This window comes from Equus caballus, chromosome 22 (genome assembly GCF_041296265.1).
Source record: "Equus caballus isolate H_3958 breed thoroughbred chromosome 22, TB-T2T, whole genome shotgun sequence".
NCBI lineage: Eukaryota > Metazoa > Chordata > Mammalia > Perissodactyla > Equidae > Equus > Equus caballus.
Window position 1 is genome coordinate 5814010 of NC_091705.1, and position 14231 is coordinate 5828240.

Here is a 14231-nt window from a genome sequence, read left to right on the forward strand (position 1 = left end):
ATTCCTCTTGTGACTTGCTTCTTGAGATTTACTGTGGGCTGGGCAAGTGGCATGTTTCACCATCAGAGGCTGAACAAGTAAGACCTCAGGGGAAGGAATCGGGAAAGTTTAGTTCAGGCCACATCAGCCTTGTCCGCTTGAAGATTATAGTCCATAACACTAAATTTTTCAAGAGTAAAAGGAAGGAAGGAAGGAGGTGGTGGGATGGGAAGGAGAGAAGGAAGAAGACCAGCTCATAACCACCAGTTACCACATGCTTCCTAGAAGCCAGCACTGCGCTGGGCACATTTTACACCTTTTCTCCAGCAACCGACATTCTGAAGGACAAGTAGGGCATCAGTGAGTAGGTTAGCAAAGACGTCCCCTTACTAAAATTGAAAGAAATGGGTAATTTTTAGATAGGCTGTCTCTGTACATGCCAGTTTCAGTATTAAATTTATACACAATTTTCTATCACAATAATGTCTTGCTGAATACCTATGTTGAAAGTACTTAAGCTTTAAAATTCCTCAAGAAAATGATTAATTCCCACAATCCAAATTTGGTATACTGCCTACTCTTTAAGAAAATATGGAGCCTCCGGGCTGGTGAACGCGGGAAGCTTTGGGGAGAGTGGCGCACCTGGACCGGGCATGGAAGGTCTACGCCCTTTTCCCACACCTTGCCCTTTCCATCTTTTTCCTCTGGTTGTTCTTGCATTATATCTTTTTATAATAAACTGGTGCTCTAGTAAGTAAAAAAAAAGGAGAAAATACTTTTAGAAACGTGCCTCCCTCACCTGTAACCCATTCCCTTCTACCCTCCCCCAAAGAACTGTCTACTTTGCACACACACGTTTAATCATCCATCCAGATAATTCCTAAACTAGAAATAATTTTAAATTCAACTATTTGATTCATTTAAAATGAAACCTGCAAAATGGCACTCAGATCCACAAATATTTAGATACATGCAAATTAAAACAACGAAATTCTATTTTGACCTAATAGATTGGAAACAGTTTTAATAACTGAAAACATCCAGTATTGGTGAGAGTGTAAGAAAATAAGACTCTATTGGTTAGGATATAAACTGATATGACTATTTTGGTTGAATAATTTGGTAGCATCAATTTTTAAATCTTAGTATTTAATGCATTCTTATCCAGAAATTCCACTTCTAGGTATCCATACTATAGAAAAAAAATAGCATGAGTACTTGAAGATATATGTACAAGACTGTTTACCACAGTAGTACCTGTTATAGAAAAAAATGAGGACAAACTTCTATAAATAAGGAATAATTAAATGAATTATTTTAGAGCCACATGATTAAATACCATTAAGCCATTAAAAAGAATAAAATTGATCCAGAAAGATGACGATCTGCTATATTAAGTGAAAAATACAATTAACAGAACATGTGATCATGACTAGAGAGAGAGGGGGCGTATACACTATACTTGCATATGTGTGTGTAGTTACATACTAAGATGGAAGAATGAAATAACGAGTAATTTTTACTTAAAAATTTTTCTGGTTTGAAAACATAATTCATTTTGTTAAATGAACTCCTCCCCCAAATTAACTAGCAAATGGCAGGAAAAAATGACAGACTTTAAAACGAAATGAAGACAAAAGTACAGCAATTGCTAGACTATTTACAAGATCCTAAGCAATTAATTTATGGAAATTTCTCATAACATAAAAAACTGCTGACTTGTGAATATTTTTACAATAAAACGTCTTTAAAGAATGCAGCTTCCTGAAGTAGAGGAGGGCCTATTTGATGATACCAACAAGAGAAACTTCATATCATAGGAAGGAGGATTTGAAAGATATAAGAGAATCAATTGAAAATATTATTTCACTCAAATTTCCTTCTCTTCAGAATGCATCTGGCTTGTATTAGTACTGGTATCATGATCAAAAGTATTTTATAAAGAGAGAATTATGATGTGATTATTTAGCTGTGAATAAAAAGAAAGTAAAGAAAAATAGTTTTCTGCAAGGAATTTTCTTTTCTCCTACTGTAGATTAGGTATCTAAACTTATTCTACTCCTTGGTAACCTTTATTTTAGACACATGATGTCTGGATATCAGAATGCAAAGTAAATGCTCTAGATGGAGACTAAAACCAGAATCACTTATATGGTTGCACAATGTTCAACATCTGCCTCTCTCTTTGCCTTCCTTCATCACTAAACTTCTCTAAAGAGCAGTGAATATTCCCTTGCCTTCAATTCATTACCTCTCATTTATTCAGCTCACTGCAATTTGACTTCCAATATCCAACTCTGCCCTTCAAGGAGGGACAAGACCAGACTCAAACCAAGTGGCCGGAGATAGGGCACTGGTGACTGAGTGGCGAAGGTTGGCACAGAGGAGCCAAAGGAATGAGCTTGGGGAAAAGCTGAGGCCCAGATCCTGGGGAAAGCAGAATCCAGAGCCATGAGAACAAGAGAAAAAGAGCAGCAACTAGGGATGGGGAAGGCCATCCCCCAGGTTGAGGCTGGGAGAAGAGGCCAGTGTCAGTGCAAGCAGCTACCCACCCTCTCACCCAAAGTTCATCTGACTTTTCTTTAATAAATATAGAATTATTCAAGTTATGATTTTTTTCTTAAATGAGTTTTAGTAGTTTGTGTTTTTCAAGGAATTTGCCCATTTAATCTAAATTGTTGTATTTGTAGAGTTGTTGTAATATTCCCTTATCCCTTTAATGTCTGTAGGATCTGTAGTGATATCATCTCTTTCACTCCTGGTATCAGTAATTTGTCTTCTCTTTTTTTTTCTTGGTCACTTTGGCTAAAAGTTCATCAGTTTTATTCACCTCATCTCTGTCTTTTTAAATTTCCAAATCCAACGGCCTCTTTTGTCTACTCAAATTATTTGATTTCCCTGCATCATTTGCCACTTTAAGAGTCTTTGACTTCTATAATACTTCTCTCCTTCTCTTCCAGTTTTCTTCCTTCTTATTGTTAACAGCTCATTTTCATCTTTCAAAATTCTGCCCTAGTCCTCTGATTTTTCACTTTAAAATTGCCCCCTCAATTAGACAGTCTCCTTTATTTTCATGATCTCCTTACTCATGAGAGGACCTGTATTTCCAACTCTCTCCTGTCCATCTAACACTATTATTTCTACTTTAAGCTAATGAATCCACCATCCCCCCTAAACCTGAAAACCCTGAGTCACCATTAACTCATTCTTATCCTTCAACTTCTCCATCCAACTGGGAACCAAATTGGACTTTCCCTCTCAGACATTTCTTTGCATCTATGCACCTGCCCTGATTCATTCTCCTACCTGGATCTCTTTGACTTGTCACTACCTGAATTCCAGCCAGTATCATTTCTTGGCCAGACTGTTCTGTGCTCCTCCCCTATAAGCCACTGATAACATGGAAATCAGTTATCTTTTAATATGCAGCCTGAATCATGTCTTTCTTCTTCTGTGCTACCTGCTGGCTCCGAGACAAAGCCTTCTCATTACAGTTTTTCCTTTCTATTTAATGGTCTGCTCTTCCTCCCCACACCATGAATAGCAGCCACACCTGCCTACCTGCCTGGTAATAGATATTCCAGGTGCTTTCCTGCCTCCATGCCTTTGCTCATTCTGTCTCCCTGACTGAACTCTGACTTATCCTTCCTGATCACATTCAGAGGCTACCTTCTCTGTGAAGCCTTTTTCCCTTTAAATTGTTTTCACTGAGGTATAATAACATATAGTAAAATGAACAGATATTAAGAATACAGTTTAATGAGTTTTGACAACTGCATACACCCCAATCAATACACAGAGCATTGCCATCACCCAAGAATTCCATCATGTCCCTCCCAGTCTCACTCTTCCATCCATCAGAGGCAACCACTGATCTGATTTCTTTCTCTACAGATTAGTCTTGCCCTTTTTGTACACTATAAAGGTGGAAACAACAGTATATGGTCTTTTTTCTGTGTCTGCCTTCTTTCACTCAACATAAACCTTCTGAGATTGAGCCACGCTATTATGTATATAAGTAGTTCATTCCATCTCATTGCTGAGCAGTATCACTGTATGGATATAACACAGTTTGTAAATGTAAACTACACTTATGCTGTCTTCATCCCTCTGTGTCCTTCCCTATTCCAAGCTACACAGAATTACAGCTTATTGTAGATGGGTCACTCCCCCACCCTTAACTCTAATAACATTAATAATAACATTTAATTTCTTTGGGCATTTACATGTGACTGGAAGTATACTAAGTACTTGACTTTCATCAGCTCATCCAATCATTGCAACAATCCCATGTAGTAGACAACACACCCACTGACAGAGAGGAAACTCAAGCCTGTAGAGGCCAAGTTCCTTTTTCAAGTTAACCCATCTGGTGAGTAGTAGAACAAAGATCAGAATCTAGATCCACTTGATGTCATTTTTTTCAAATTCTTAACAATTATGCCATAATACGACATGCCTGGTAAATAGTAGGCTCTTGCTTTTTTTAAATATAAATTCAATAATTTCTAAAGAAATCCAGCAAATATGGCTTGATTGACCCAATGAAGATACAATTTATTCTTCACTGATAAATTAAGCCAAGCAACCACCTTTGTGAAATGATTTCATATGCACAGTTTTTTCAAAAGAGGTATTCTATTTTGTGAGTCAGAAATCTGGGTGGACTCAGCCAGGCAGTCCCTGCTTGGGGTCGCAGTCAGATGTCAGCTGGGCTGCAGATATAGGGGTGCTCTCCTTGGCTGGACGTCCACAATGGCGCACTCACACAGCTGGGAGGAAAGGCTGACTGTCAATGGGAGCTCAGCTGGGGCTGTCAACCCTGGTGCCAACACGTGACCTCTCCAGCACGGTGGTCTCAGGGCAGTCAGACTTCTTCCCCTGATATCCTCCAGAGCAAGCATCCCAAGAGAACCAGGCAGAAGCTTTTCAGCCTCACAAGTCATAAAGCCTCCCTTCCGCCAAGCTGTGTGAGTGGAAGCAGTCACAATCTGCCCAGATTCATAAAGAGGGAACACACATCTCACCTCTTGATGAGAGAAGTGGCAATGCCACGTTGTAGGAGAGCTTGCAGGATGGAAGATGGTGTTGCAGCCATCGGTGGAATACAGAAGCTGCCACAGCCATCTCCTTAAGACTGCTGAACTTCAGGGCATGTCATGGGGGCCCTTGACGGTAAAGACCTCCAACTTGGAAAACTCCTCTTTAAGATCAATAGAATTCTTACTCACTGAGTGTCAGAAAATAGGTGGACTTTATTGGGAAAACTAAATAGGTAGAATTTTAAGTTTGTTTTATTTGAAAGTTAATTCATTCAGTGTGGGGCCAAGGAAGGTGGGTTTTCAGAAACCCCTGAGTAGTAAATACACAACTTTGCCAGCTGAATAGCCCCAAATGAGTCTCATCAGATATTTAGTCCTGCACATTATGTCATCAAGGGGAACTATAAACATCTCCAAATGAAGCAATGCTTACGAGTATTATAAAACAATTTAATCCAAGCTATAATTGCTTCAGTAAGAATTGGCAATTTAAAAACTCTTTATAAGGTAAGTGTCAGGGTAAAGCTTAGGTAACAAAAGGCATCACTCCCACCTTACCTGGCTCTGCGAATGTGCAGCTGAGGGTAATGGTTATGTCTGTGACAAACATGCACGGCAAAGTCCTCGTCAAACGTCAGACTTGGGACATTCCCCACTGGGTCAAACACAGTTATGAGAGCTGAGCCTAATCATAGAGACAGAGAAATTTGGCCTTGTTTTCCAAGGAGTAACTTTAGGAGTTCAGAACAAAACATACTTTCCATTCGAAATTGTGTTTTAATTGTTACAATCAAATAGGCACATTATACATTTAGAACCTAGAGATCATTCTTATTTCCCATTCCCCAGCACCATTTTAAGCATGAATCTCCTATATTAACAACTGAGGACAGGAAGTAGATGAGTTGACCTTACCCAGGCTCATGTAGCATGGCACTATGAGAAATATGAAGTGAAGTTCTGGCACTGCCTTAAATACGGTCCTGGGAAGGGAAAGAGAGGGTGGGACGGGTGTTAATAACAAAGCAATGCCATTAGCTGGCACCAGACTGAGACAAATGCCTCTACTAAAAAAATGAGGTGTTCATAAATCCACACAGGCTCCTTTGCTCCCTGCCTACGAAGGCAAGAACATCGTCAAGGCAATTTCCTTTTCTTCTATACTTTTCTCTGGATTTCAAATGGCCCCTTTTCTATCCATTCCGTGGAGGTAGAGAGAATAAAGGGTGCCATGTTCATGTGGCACACCAGATTTCTGCTAATATTAACCTTTGACCTGGCATCTGGACGGTCTGGTGTGACATTACAAAGTCACTTGAAAGCTGAGGCCGCCACCCCCAAATGTCTGCGCAGGCTGTCAGAGATGCATCGCCATCACTCAGCAGCCCCACCGATCACATTTCAGCATGCCATATTATTCAGGCCGCTTCTATGTCTGTTATATTAATAAACTTTTCTAAAGATAAGATTGAAGGAAACTATTTTTAGAAACATCCAAGCCTGTAACATTTTACTCTTCCCCTACTTTCCCCTAAATCCATTTTTTTAAATGGCTGCACTACCTGTTTGCCTCAAACAATGGAAGTTAAAAGATGTGCACTGAAAGGGGCATCAATTCAAAGAAATAGATTGTTTTCTTTCAGAAATATCACTATTATTTAAAGCAAATGCTTTCATATAGCTATAAATTACAAGTAATCTAAACATCTCAAAGAATCTCATGTCCTGTAAAAATATTTTAAAACTATTCCACATGGTATCTTTTGTGTCATTTTGGCATTCACATGTCCTGTCTACAGTGCTGCTGCCAGCCTTCAGATGTCACCATCGGCAAGGCCCCGGCCACTCACCGAATAATCTCTTTGCAGCAGCCAACAGAATACTCATCCACGGCCACAAAGAGGTGCATGAACAATGTGTTCAGAGGCTGCAGAAGAAAAGAGAGTACAATTAAGGGCTGAGTCAGCATTTGGGCTGTCAGAGCAGGGTGGGAGGTAGGAGGAGGGTTTGGGGCCGCCAGGACACCGAGCTGCCGGGTTCTGGATGATATTTTATGTCTAAAGTGATGAGACACCCAGGAAGCACTCGAGCTGTCTCACTGACTCTGTTTGCCGCCTTCTGTCCTCCTAGCTCAGAGTTATTCAAGGAAACAGGGATCGTAAATGAGTCCAGTGCGTCCGGCCCTTCTTCCTGCCCTTACAATCAGGCAGTGGGCAGGGAAGCGCCTGCAGGGGAATGAAATCGATTATTAACTCAGTAGTCTTGTCCTCAGGGGTTCTATGCCAAGTGAAAGACAATCACCCTTTCCCTGGGGCTCTTGAGCCAGCAGCTGCTGCTCTATTCAAGTGACACAGTGAAAGATTCTCTTATGAATTTGAAGGATGGAAGGCAGATGCCACGTTATGAATCCAATGGCTTGTTTTGTTCAACATTCCCAGAGTCAGAATCAAATATTACTCTTGGGATCCAGAAAACCTGGGAGCTGAAAACTCAAAGTAGCAAGATTCTAATACGACTTTCAGGTTAAATCTTTTTAGTTTTTAAAGAGCTTTGTCCCATAATTTCTGAAGACTTTTTAAGAGGCCTAAATAATGAGTTGTTGTTCTATACATCCACACATCAGTCTGCTCAACTCAGTACCCCTGTGTTTAAAGGGACATCTTTAAATTCTGGAGATAATGAAAATGTGAGGTCATTGACTGGTAAGGGTCGCGCTTGCACCTAGATCAGGGCAAGAGGAGAGCTGTCTGTGTTTCTCGTTTTCTGAATAATTTTATAGACGGCCTTGGGTTACCAGCTGCACGTCCGTGTGCCTTGGTTTACCCTCCTGTGTAGGATAGCACAAGCCTTAGGAACACTCAGAAGGAGTGTATATCAGGCATAAAACGGCAAGGGAAGAATCACGAGTTTGTTTCACCAGCTTGAAAACCCCCAAAAGGCAAACAACACATACCCCAAAGTCTAGATAACAACAGCAAAGACACCACTGGAAGCACTTTCCATGTATGAAGTCATCTGATCCCACAACAACCTTACTTAACATCTGTTTTACATTCTGAACTGGACCAGCCACAGGAGGACATGGTTTATTACGTGGCTGATTTATCTCCCAAATTCTCTCTTCCATAAAAAATATTATAGTTCAAGATTTACTCCTTAGCTTTAAGATAAAAACCATTATTTCAGTTGCAAATACCCCTGGGATAGGTAGTACATTAAACCTTAAGTCTCTATACCACTGCTGTCCAAGAGAAAAATAATTTGAGCCACAAATGCAAGCCACACATGTAATTTTAAATTTTCTAGTAGACATATAAAAAGAGCAAAAAAAAACAGATAAGATAAATTTTTAACATTTTATTTAACCTAATATATTCAAATTATCATTTTAACAAGTAATCAATCTAAAAGTTATTAATGAGATATTTTACACACTTTTTTCTACTAAGTATTTGAAATCCAGTACATATTTTATATTACAGCACATCTCAAATCAGACTAGTCACATTTCAAGTGCTCAATTGCTGCATAGAGCAGGTGGCTACCATATTGGGCAGATGAGCTCTATACTGTTGTAGGGAGTAGTTTAAAAAGAAATAATCTTAAGAGAACAAGAAAAGGAACAAAAGGGGAAAGAGTTTTATAAATAAGGGTGTTAATTTATAATTTTAAAAAAGGTAAAATCATGACCCTAATGCAAATATAAAATGAATACACGTCAGAAATTTATTCAATCCATCAGTTAATGAGGTGACCAGTGAGATGATAAAAACGATTCATTGCATTTAAGGAGTTGGCCACTTTAGGCAATTTAATGAGAGAATGTTAGAAATAAGATCGCTGGGCTAGATTTAAAATAGTTGATGTCCTACTGGGCCATAAACCGTAAACTTTGAGGTTATCTCTTCCACCAGACAGTGATTATTTACATCTCAAATGGACAAAAATCTACAAGTTAATCACTGTTCCTCCAGAACTGTAAAATAGCCCAATCAATAGAAAGTCAATCAAAGCCATAAGCACTGGACTGAAAGCGTCTTTCTGGCCTATTTGCAAGTTTGAGAAAATTTTTCTGACAATGGTAGCTGGGTATACAGGATGGTGAGGCAGAAGAGAGCACAGAGGACAAGAGGAAGGCACCATCTAGCTAAACAAATGCTGGATAATGTGCTGGGGTGTCCGTGTGCGTGTGTGCCTGTACACATTCATTGAACTCACTCATTCATGCAATTGGGAATCCCCAGGGCTCTGGGGACAGCTGTTGAATTCCACTGACAGGCAAGCATGCTGCCCACAGTCTCGGCCTCTGGCTTTCCACAGAAACTGGGGCCAGGTGCTGGCCCGGCTCTGGCAGGCTGAGGGCAGGGAAAGCTCAGTCTTGGCATCTGGGAACTGCTGACCTGACTCCCATCAGGTTGTCACGTAACTGCAGCCAGAAGATATCAAATGAGCCAGAGTCCATAAGGGCACTTTGAAAATTCTAAAGTGCGACATGACTCTGAGGCTCTGTTGTCATTATTATAGCAGCAAATGCATAAATGGCAGGTGCCCTCCTAGCATATCAAAGACTTCAGACACTGATGCTCGAAGCATAGCGTGGAGACCGGGGAAGCGCACGTGCTGGCACTCCCATTAATTCCTTGCTCCCTCTCCCTCCTCATCAGCAAAGCATGACCTGAGTCTTGCTAGCAGCTGACTGACCTGGCTGTCACCCACTTTTTCCCATCCCCTCTGGCCTCCTGCTCTCAGACTCACCTTTCCTCTCCACCAGCTAATTTCTTTTCTAACTGTCATATATCTTCTGTTGTGGGTTTTGAACTGCTCAATCTAAAAACTGAAAAGACAAATATGCAAACATAGGACTTCCCTTCAAAATTAAGGCATTGTGAACCCATTGCTTACTGTGCACTGGATTTCACTGTCGAGCTCCTGGAATACGGACACCCAGTCATCTTGCTTGGCAACATTCCAGTTGGGATAGTCTAGGAAGGTGGCCTGGGCCATGATCTCCTCCTTGTCATTGTAGACGGTAACAGCAAGGTTTGCCTTTTCCCTGTAGAAATGATTAAAGTTGCACACATGAATAAGATCAGCAGAAGTGAGATGAGGAGGTGTCATTTTCTCCCTCCTTTGGCTGCTGAAGCTCAGCAATCACTGCATAAGGTTTGATAACCTTTGGAAGAGGTCGTGGCAGCCACTTTGGGAGGAGATCTTTCAGGACATCTGGTGCCATCAACTAAATTATTGAAAATTACATTTCATTAGAAAGGTGTTATATGTATGATACCAAGTGTCCAGTACCCTTCCCTTGAAGATTGGCTGGGAAAATTGCTTGACTGCAGTCTTCCCCGCCCTCTTCATGTTGCCAATTCCACTGTGTTGGCTTAAACACAAACAGTTAGGGTGGCCAACTGTCCCTATGTGCCCGAGACTGAGAAGGTGCCCAGGATAGTCCCGGACCAACTGGGAAGAGTTGTCACCTACGTGCAGCAGCAAAGCTGAGCGTTTAGCTCTCCCTCTGTCAGCATTCTTAACCAAGTGCTCGCAACCCTCAGCCCGCACCCATGGCCTAATGGATTCTAATGAAATCTGAGCATCTGGGATATCACCTGCCCCAGATGCGGAAATGAGACCCTGAGAGGTCTTGCTTACGCTAAGGCGGCCCAGCAAGTTAATAAAGACAGGGGAGAAGCAGACCTTCCAAGTCTTATTCTGGCGGCTGTACCAACCCCGTCACGTGGCCCATGATGACAGCAACAGCTACCACAGCACACAGCTTACACGGAGAACCATTTGTACGTACATTGAAGTGCAGTTTTCACTTTTTGATCGGAGTGAAATCTACTGATATCTTCTTTTCTTATTGAGTTAATGATAGGTTACAATCTTGTGTGATTTCAGTTGTACATTAATGTTTGTCATTCGTGTTGTAGGTGCACCACTTCACCCTTTGTGCTCACCCCCCACCCCACCTTTCCCCTGGTATCCACTAAACTGTTCTTAGTCCACATTTCTAAATTCCTCATATGAGTGGAGTCATACACAGATTATCTTTCTCTCGCTGGCTTATTTCACTTAACGTAATTCTCTCAAGGTCCATCCATGTTGTTGCAAATGGAATGATTTTGTTCTGTTTTGCAGCTGAGTAGTATTCCATTGTATATATGTAGCACATCTTCTTTATCCATTCGTCTGTTGATGGGCACTTAGGTTGCTTCCACGTCTTGGCTATTGTAAACAGTGCTGCAATAAACATTGGGGTGCATAGGACTTTTGGGATTGTTGACTTCAAGGTCTTTGGATAAATACCCAGTAGTGGGATGGCTGGATCATATGGTAGTTCTATTTTTAATTTTTTGAGGAATCTCCATACTGTTTTCCATAGTGGCTGCACCAGTTTGCATTCCCACCAGCAGTGTATGAGGGTTCCTTTTTCTCCGCAACCTCTCCAACATTTGTTACTATTAGTTTTAGATATTTTTGTCATTTTAATGGGTGTAAGGTGATATCTTAGTGTAGTTTTGATTTGCATTTCCCTGATGATCAGCGATGATGAGCATCTTTTCATGTGCCTATTGGCCATCCGTAAATTTTCTTTGGAGAAATGTCTGTTCATGTCTCCAGCCAATTTTTTGATTGGGTTGTTTGACTTTTTTGTTGTTGAGTTGTGTGAGTTCTTTATATATAATGGATATTAAGCCTTTGTCAGATATAGGACTTGCAAATATTTTTTCCCAGTTAGTGGGTTGTTTTTTTGTTTCAATCCTGTTTTCATTTGCCTTGAAGAAGCTCTTTAGTCTGATGAAGTCCCATTTGTTTATTCTTTCTATTGTTTCCTTTCTCTGAGAAGACATGGTGTCCGAAAAGATCCTTTTAATACTGATGTCAAAGAGTGTACTGCCTACGTTTTCTTCTAGAAGCCTTATGGTTTCAGGTCTCACCTTTAGGTCTTTGATCCATTTTGAGTTTATTTTGGTGAATGGTGAAAAAGAATGGTCAATTTTCATTCTTTTACATGTGACTTTCCAGTTTTCCCAGCACCATTTGTTGAAAAGACTTTCTTTTCTTCATTGTATGCCCTCAGCTCCTTTGTCGAAGATAAGCTGTCCATAGATGTGTGGCTTTATTTCTGGGCTTTCAATTCTGTTTCATTGATCTGTGCACCTGTTTTTGTACCAGTACCATGCTGTTTTGATTACTATAGCTTTGTAGTATCTTTTGAAGTCAGGGATTGTGATGCCTCCCATTTTGTTCTTTTTTCTCAGGATTGCTTTAGAAATTTGGGGTCTTTTGTGGCCCCATATGAATTTTAGGATTCTTTGTTCTAATTCTGTAAAGAATGTCATTGGGATTCTGATTGGGATGGCGTTGAATCTGTAGATTGCTTTAGGTAGAATGGACATTTTAACTATGTTTCTTCTTCCAATCCATGTACATGGAATGGCTTTCCATCTCCTTATGTCGTCATCTAATTCTCTCAGAAAGGTCTTGTAATTTTCATTATATAGGTCCTTCACTTCCTTAGTTAAATTTACCCCAAGGTATTTTATTCTTTTCTTTACGACTGTGAATGGTATTATGTTCTTGAGTTCTTTTTCTGTTAGTTCGTTATTAGAGTATAGAAATGCTACTGATTTATGCAAATCGATTTTGTACCCTGCAACTTTGCTGTAGTTGTTGATTACTTCTAACAGTTTTCCAATGGATTCTTTGGGGTTTTCTATATATAAGATCATGTCGTCTGTAAACAGTGAGAATTTCACTTCTTCCCTCCCTATTTGGATTCCTTTTATTCCTTTTTCTTGCCTGATTGCTCTGGCCAGGACCTCCAGTACTATGTTAAATAAGAGTAGTGATAGAGGGCATCCTTGTCTCGTTCCTGTTTTCAGGGGGATGGCGTTCAGTTTTTGCCCATTGAGTATGATGTTGGCTATGGGTTTGTCGTATATGGCCTTTATTATGTTGAGGTAGTTTCCTTCTATGCCCATTTTGTTCAGAGTTTTTATCATAAATGGCTGTTGGATCTTGTCAAATGCCTTCTCTGCATCTATTGAGATGATCATGTGGTTTTTATTCCTCAGTTTGTTGATGTGGTGTATCACATTGATTGATTTGCGGATGTTGAAGCAACCCTGTGTCCCTGGTATGAATCCCACCTGATCCTGATGTATGATCCTTTTGATGAGTTGCTGAATTCTGGTTGCCAAAATTTTGTTAAGAATTTTTGCATCTATGTTCATCAGTGATATTGGCCTGTAGTTCTCTTTTTTCGTAGTGTCCTTGTCAGGTTTTGGTATCAGCATGATGTTGGCCTCATAGAATGTGTTAGGAAGTGTTCCATCCTCCCTAATTTTTTGGAATAGCTCAAAAAGGATAGGTATTAAATCCTCTCTGAAAGTTTGGTAGAATTCCCCAGGAAAGCCATCTGGTCCTAGGGTTTTATTCTTTGGGATGTTTTTGATTTCTGTTTCAATCTCTTTCCTTGTGATTGGTCTGTTCAAATTGTCTGCCTCTTCTTGAGTGAGCTTTGGGAGATTGTAGGAGTCCAAGAATTTATCCATTTCCTCTAGGTTATCCATTCTGTTGGCATATAGTTTTTTGTAGTATTCTCTTATAATCCGTTGTATTTCTGCAGAGTCTGTTGTTATTTCTCCTCTTTCATTTCTGATTTTGTTTATTTGAGCTTTCTCCCTTTTTTTCTTTGTAAGTCTGGCTAGGGGTTTGTTGATTTTATTTATCTTCTCAAAGAACCAGCTCTTTGTTTCACTGATCCTTTCTACTGCCTTTTTCATTTCAATAGTATTTATTTCTGCTCTGATTTTTATTATTTCTCTCCTTCTGCTGACTTTGGGCTTCATTTGTTCTTTTTTCTCTAGTTCAGTTAGGTGTGCTTTAAGGCTGCTTATTTGGGATTTTTCTTGTTTGTTAAGATGTGCCTGTATTGCGATGAATTTTCCTCTTAATACAGCTTTTGCTGTATCCCATATGAGATGGTATGGCATGTTATCATTTTCATTAGTTTCCAGGTATTTTTTGATTTCTTCTTTAATTTCTTCAATGATCCATTGCTTGTTCAGTAGTGTGTTGTTTAGTCTCCACATCTTTGTGCCTTTCTCAGCTTTTTTCTTGTAATTGATTTCTAGCCTTATAGCACTATGATCTGAGAAGATGCTTGTTATTATTTCAATTTTTTTAAATTTGTAGAGGCTT

At 40.0% G+C, this 14231-nt stretch overlaps 1 protein-coding gene across 9 annotated transcripts in view; it reads right to left on the reverse strand.

The window, feature by feature from the left end:
* CFAP61 (cilia and flagella associated protein 61) overlaps positions 1-14231 on the reverse strand; it is a 294815-nt gene that overhangs the window by 256381 nt on the left and 24203 nt on the right. For all 9 annotated transcript variants that reach the window (XR_011430676.1, XM_001489672.6, XM_023626019.2 and 6 more), the window contains 4 exons: positions 9924-10074; positions 6872-6948; positions 5937-6004; positions 5580-5706 (listed from right to left, as the gene is read on the reverse strand). Coding sequence is in view for 8 of the 9 variants with exons in the window: in XM_001489672.6 (XP_001489722.2) it covers positions 5580-5706; positions 5937-6004; positions 6872-6948; positions 9924-10074 (423 nt within the window). In the remaining variant the exon portion in view is untranslated. The remainder of the gene's footprint in view (positions 1-5579; positions 5707-5936; positions 6005-6871; positions 6949-9923; positions 10075-14231) is intronic.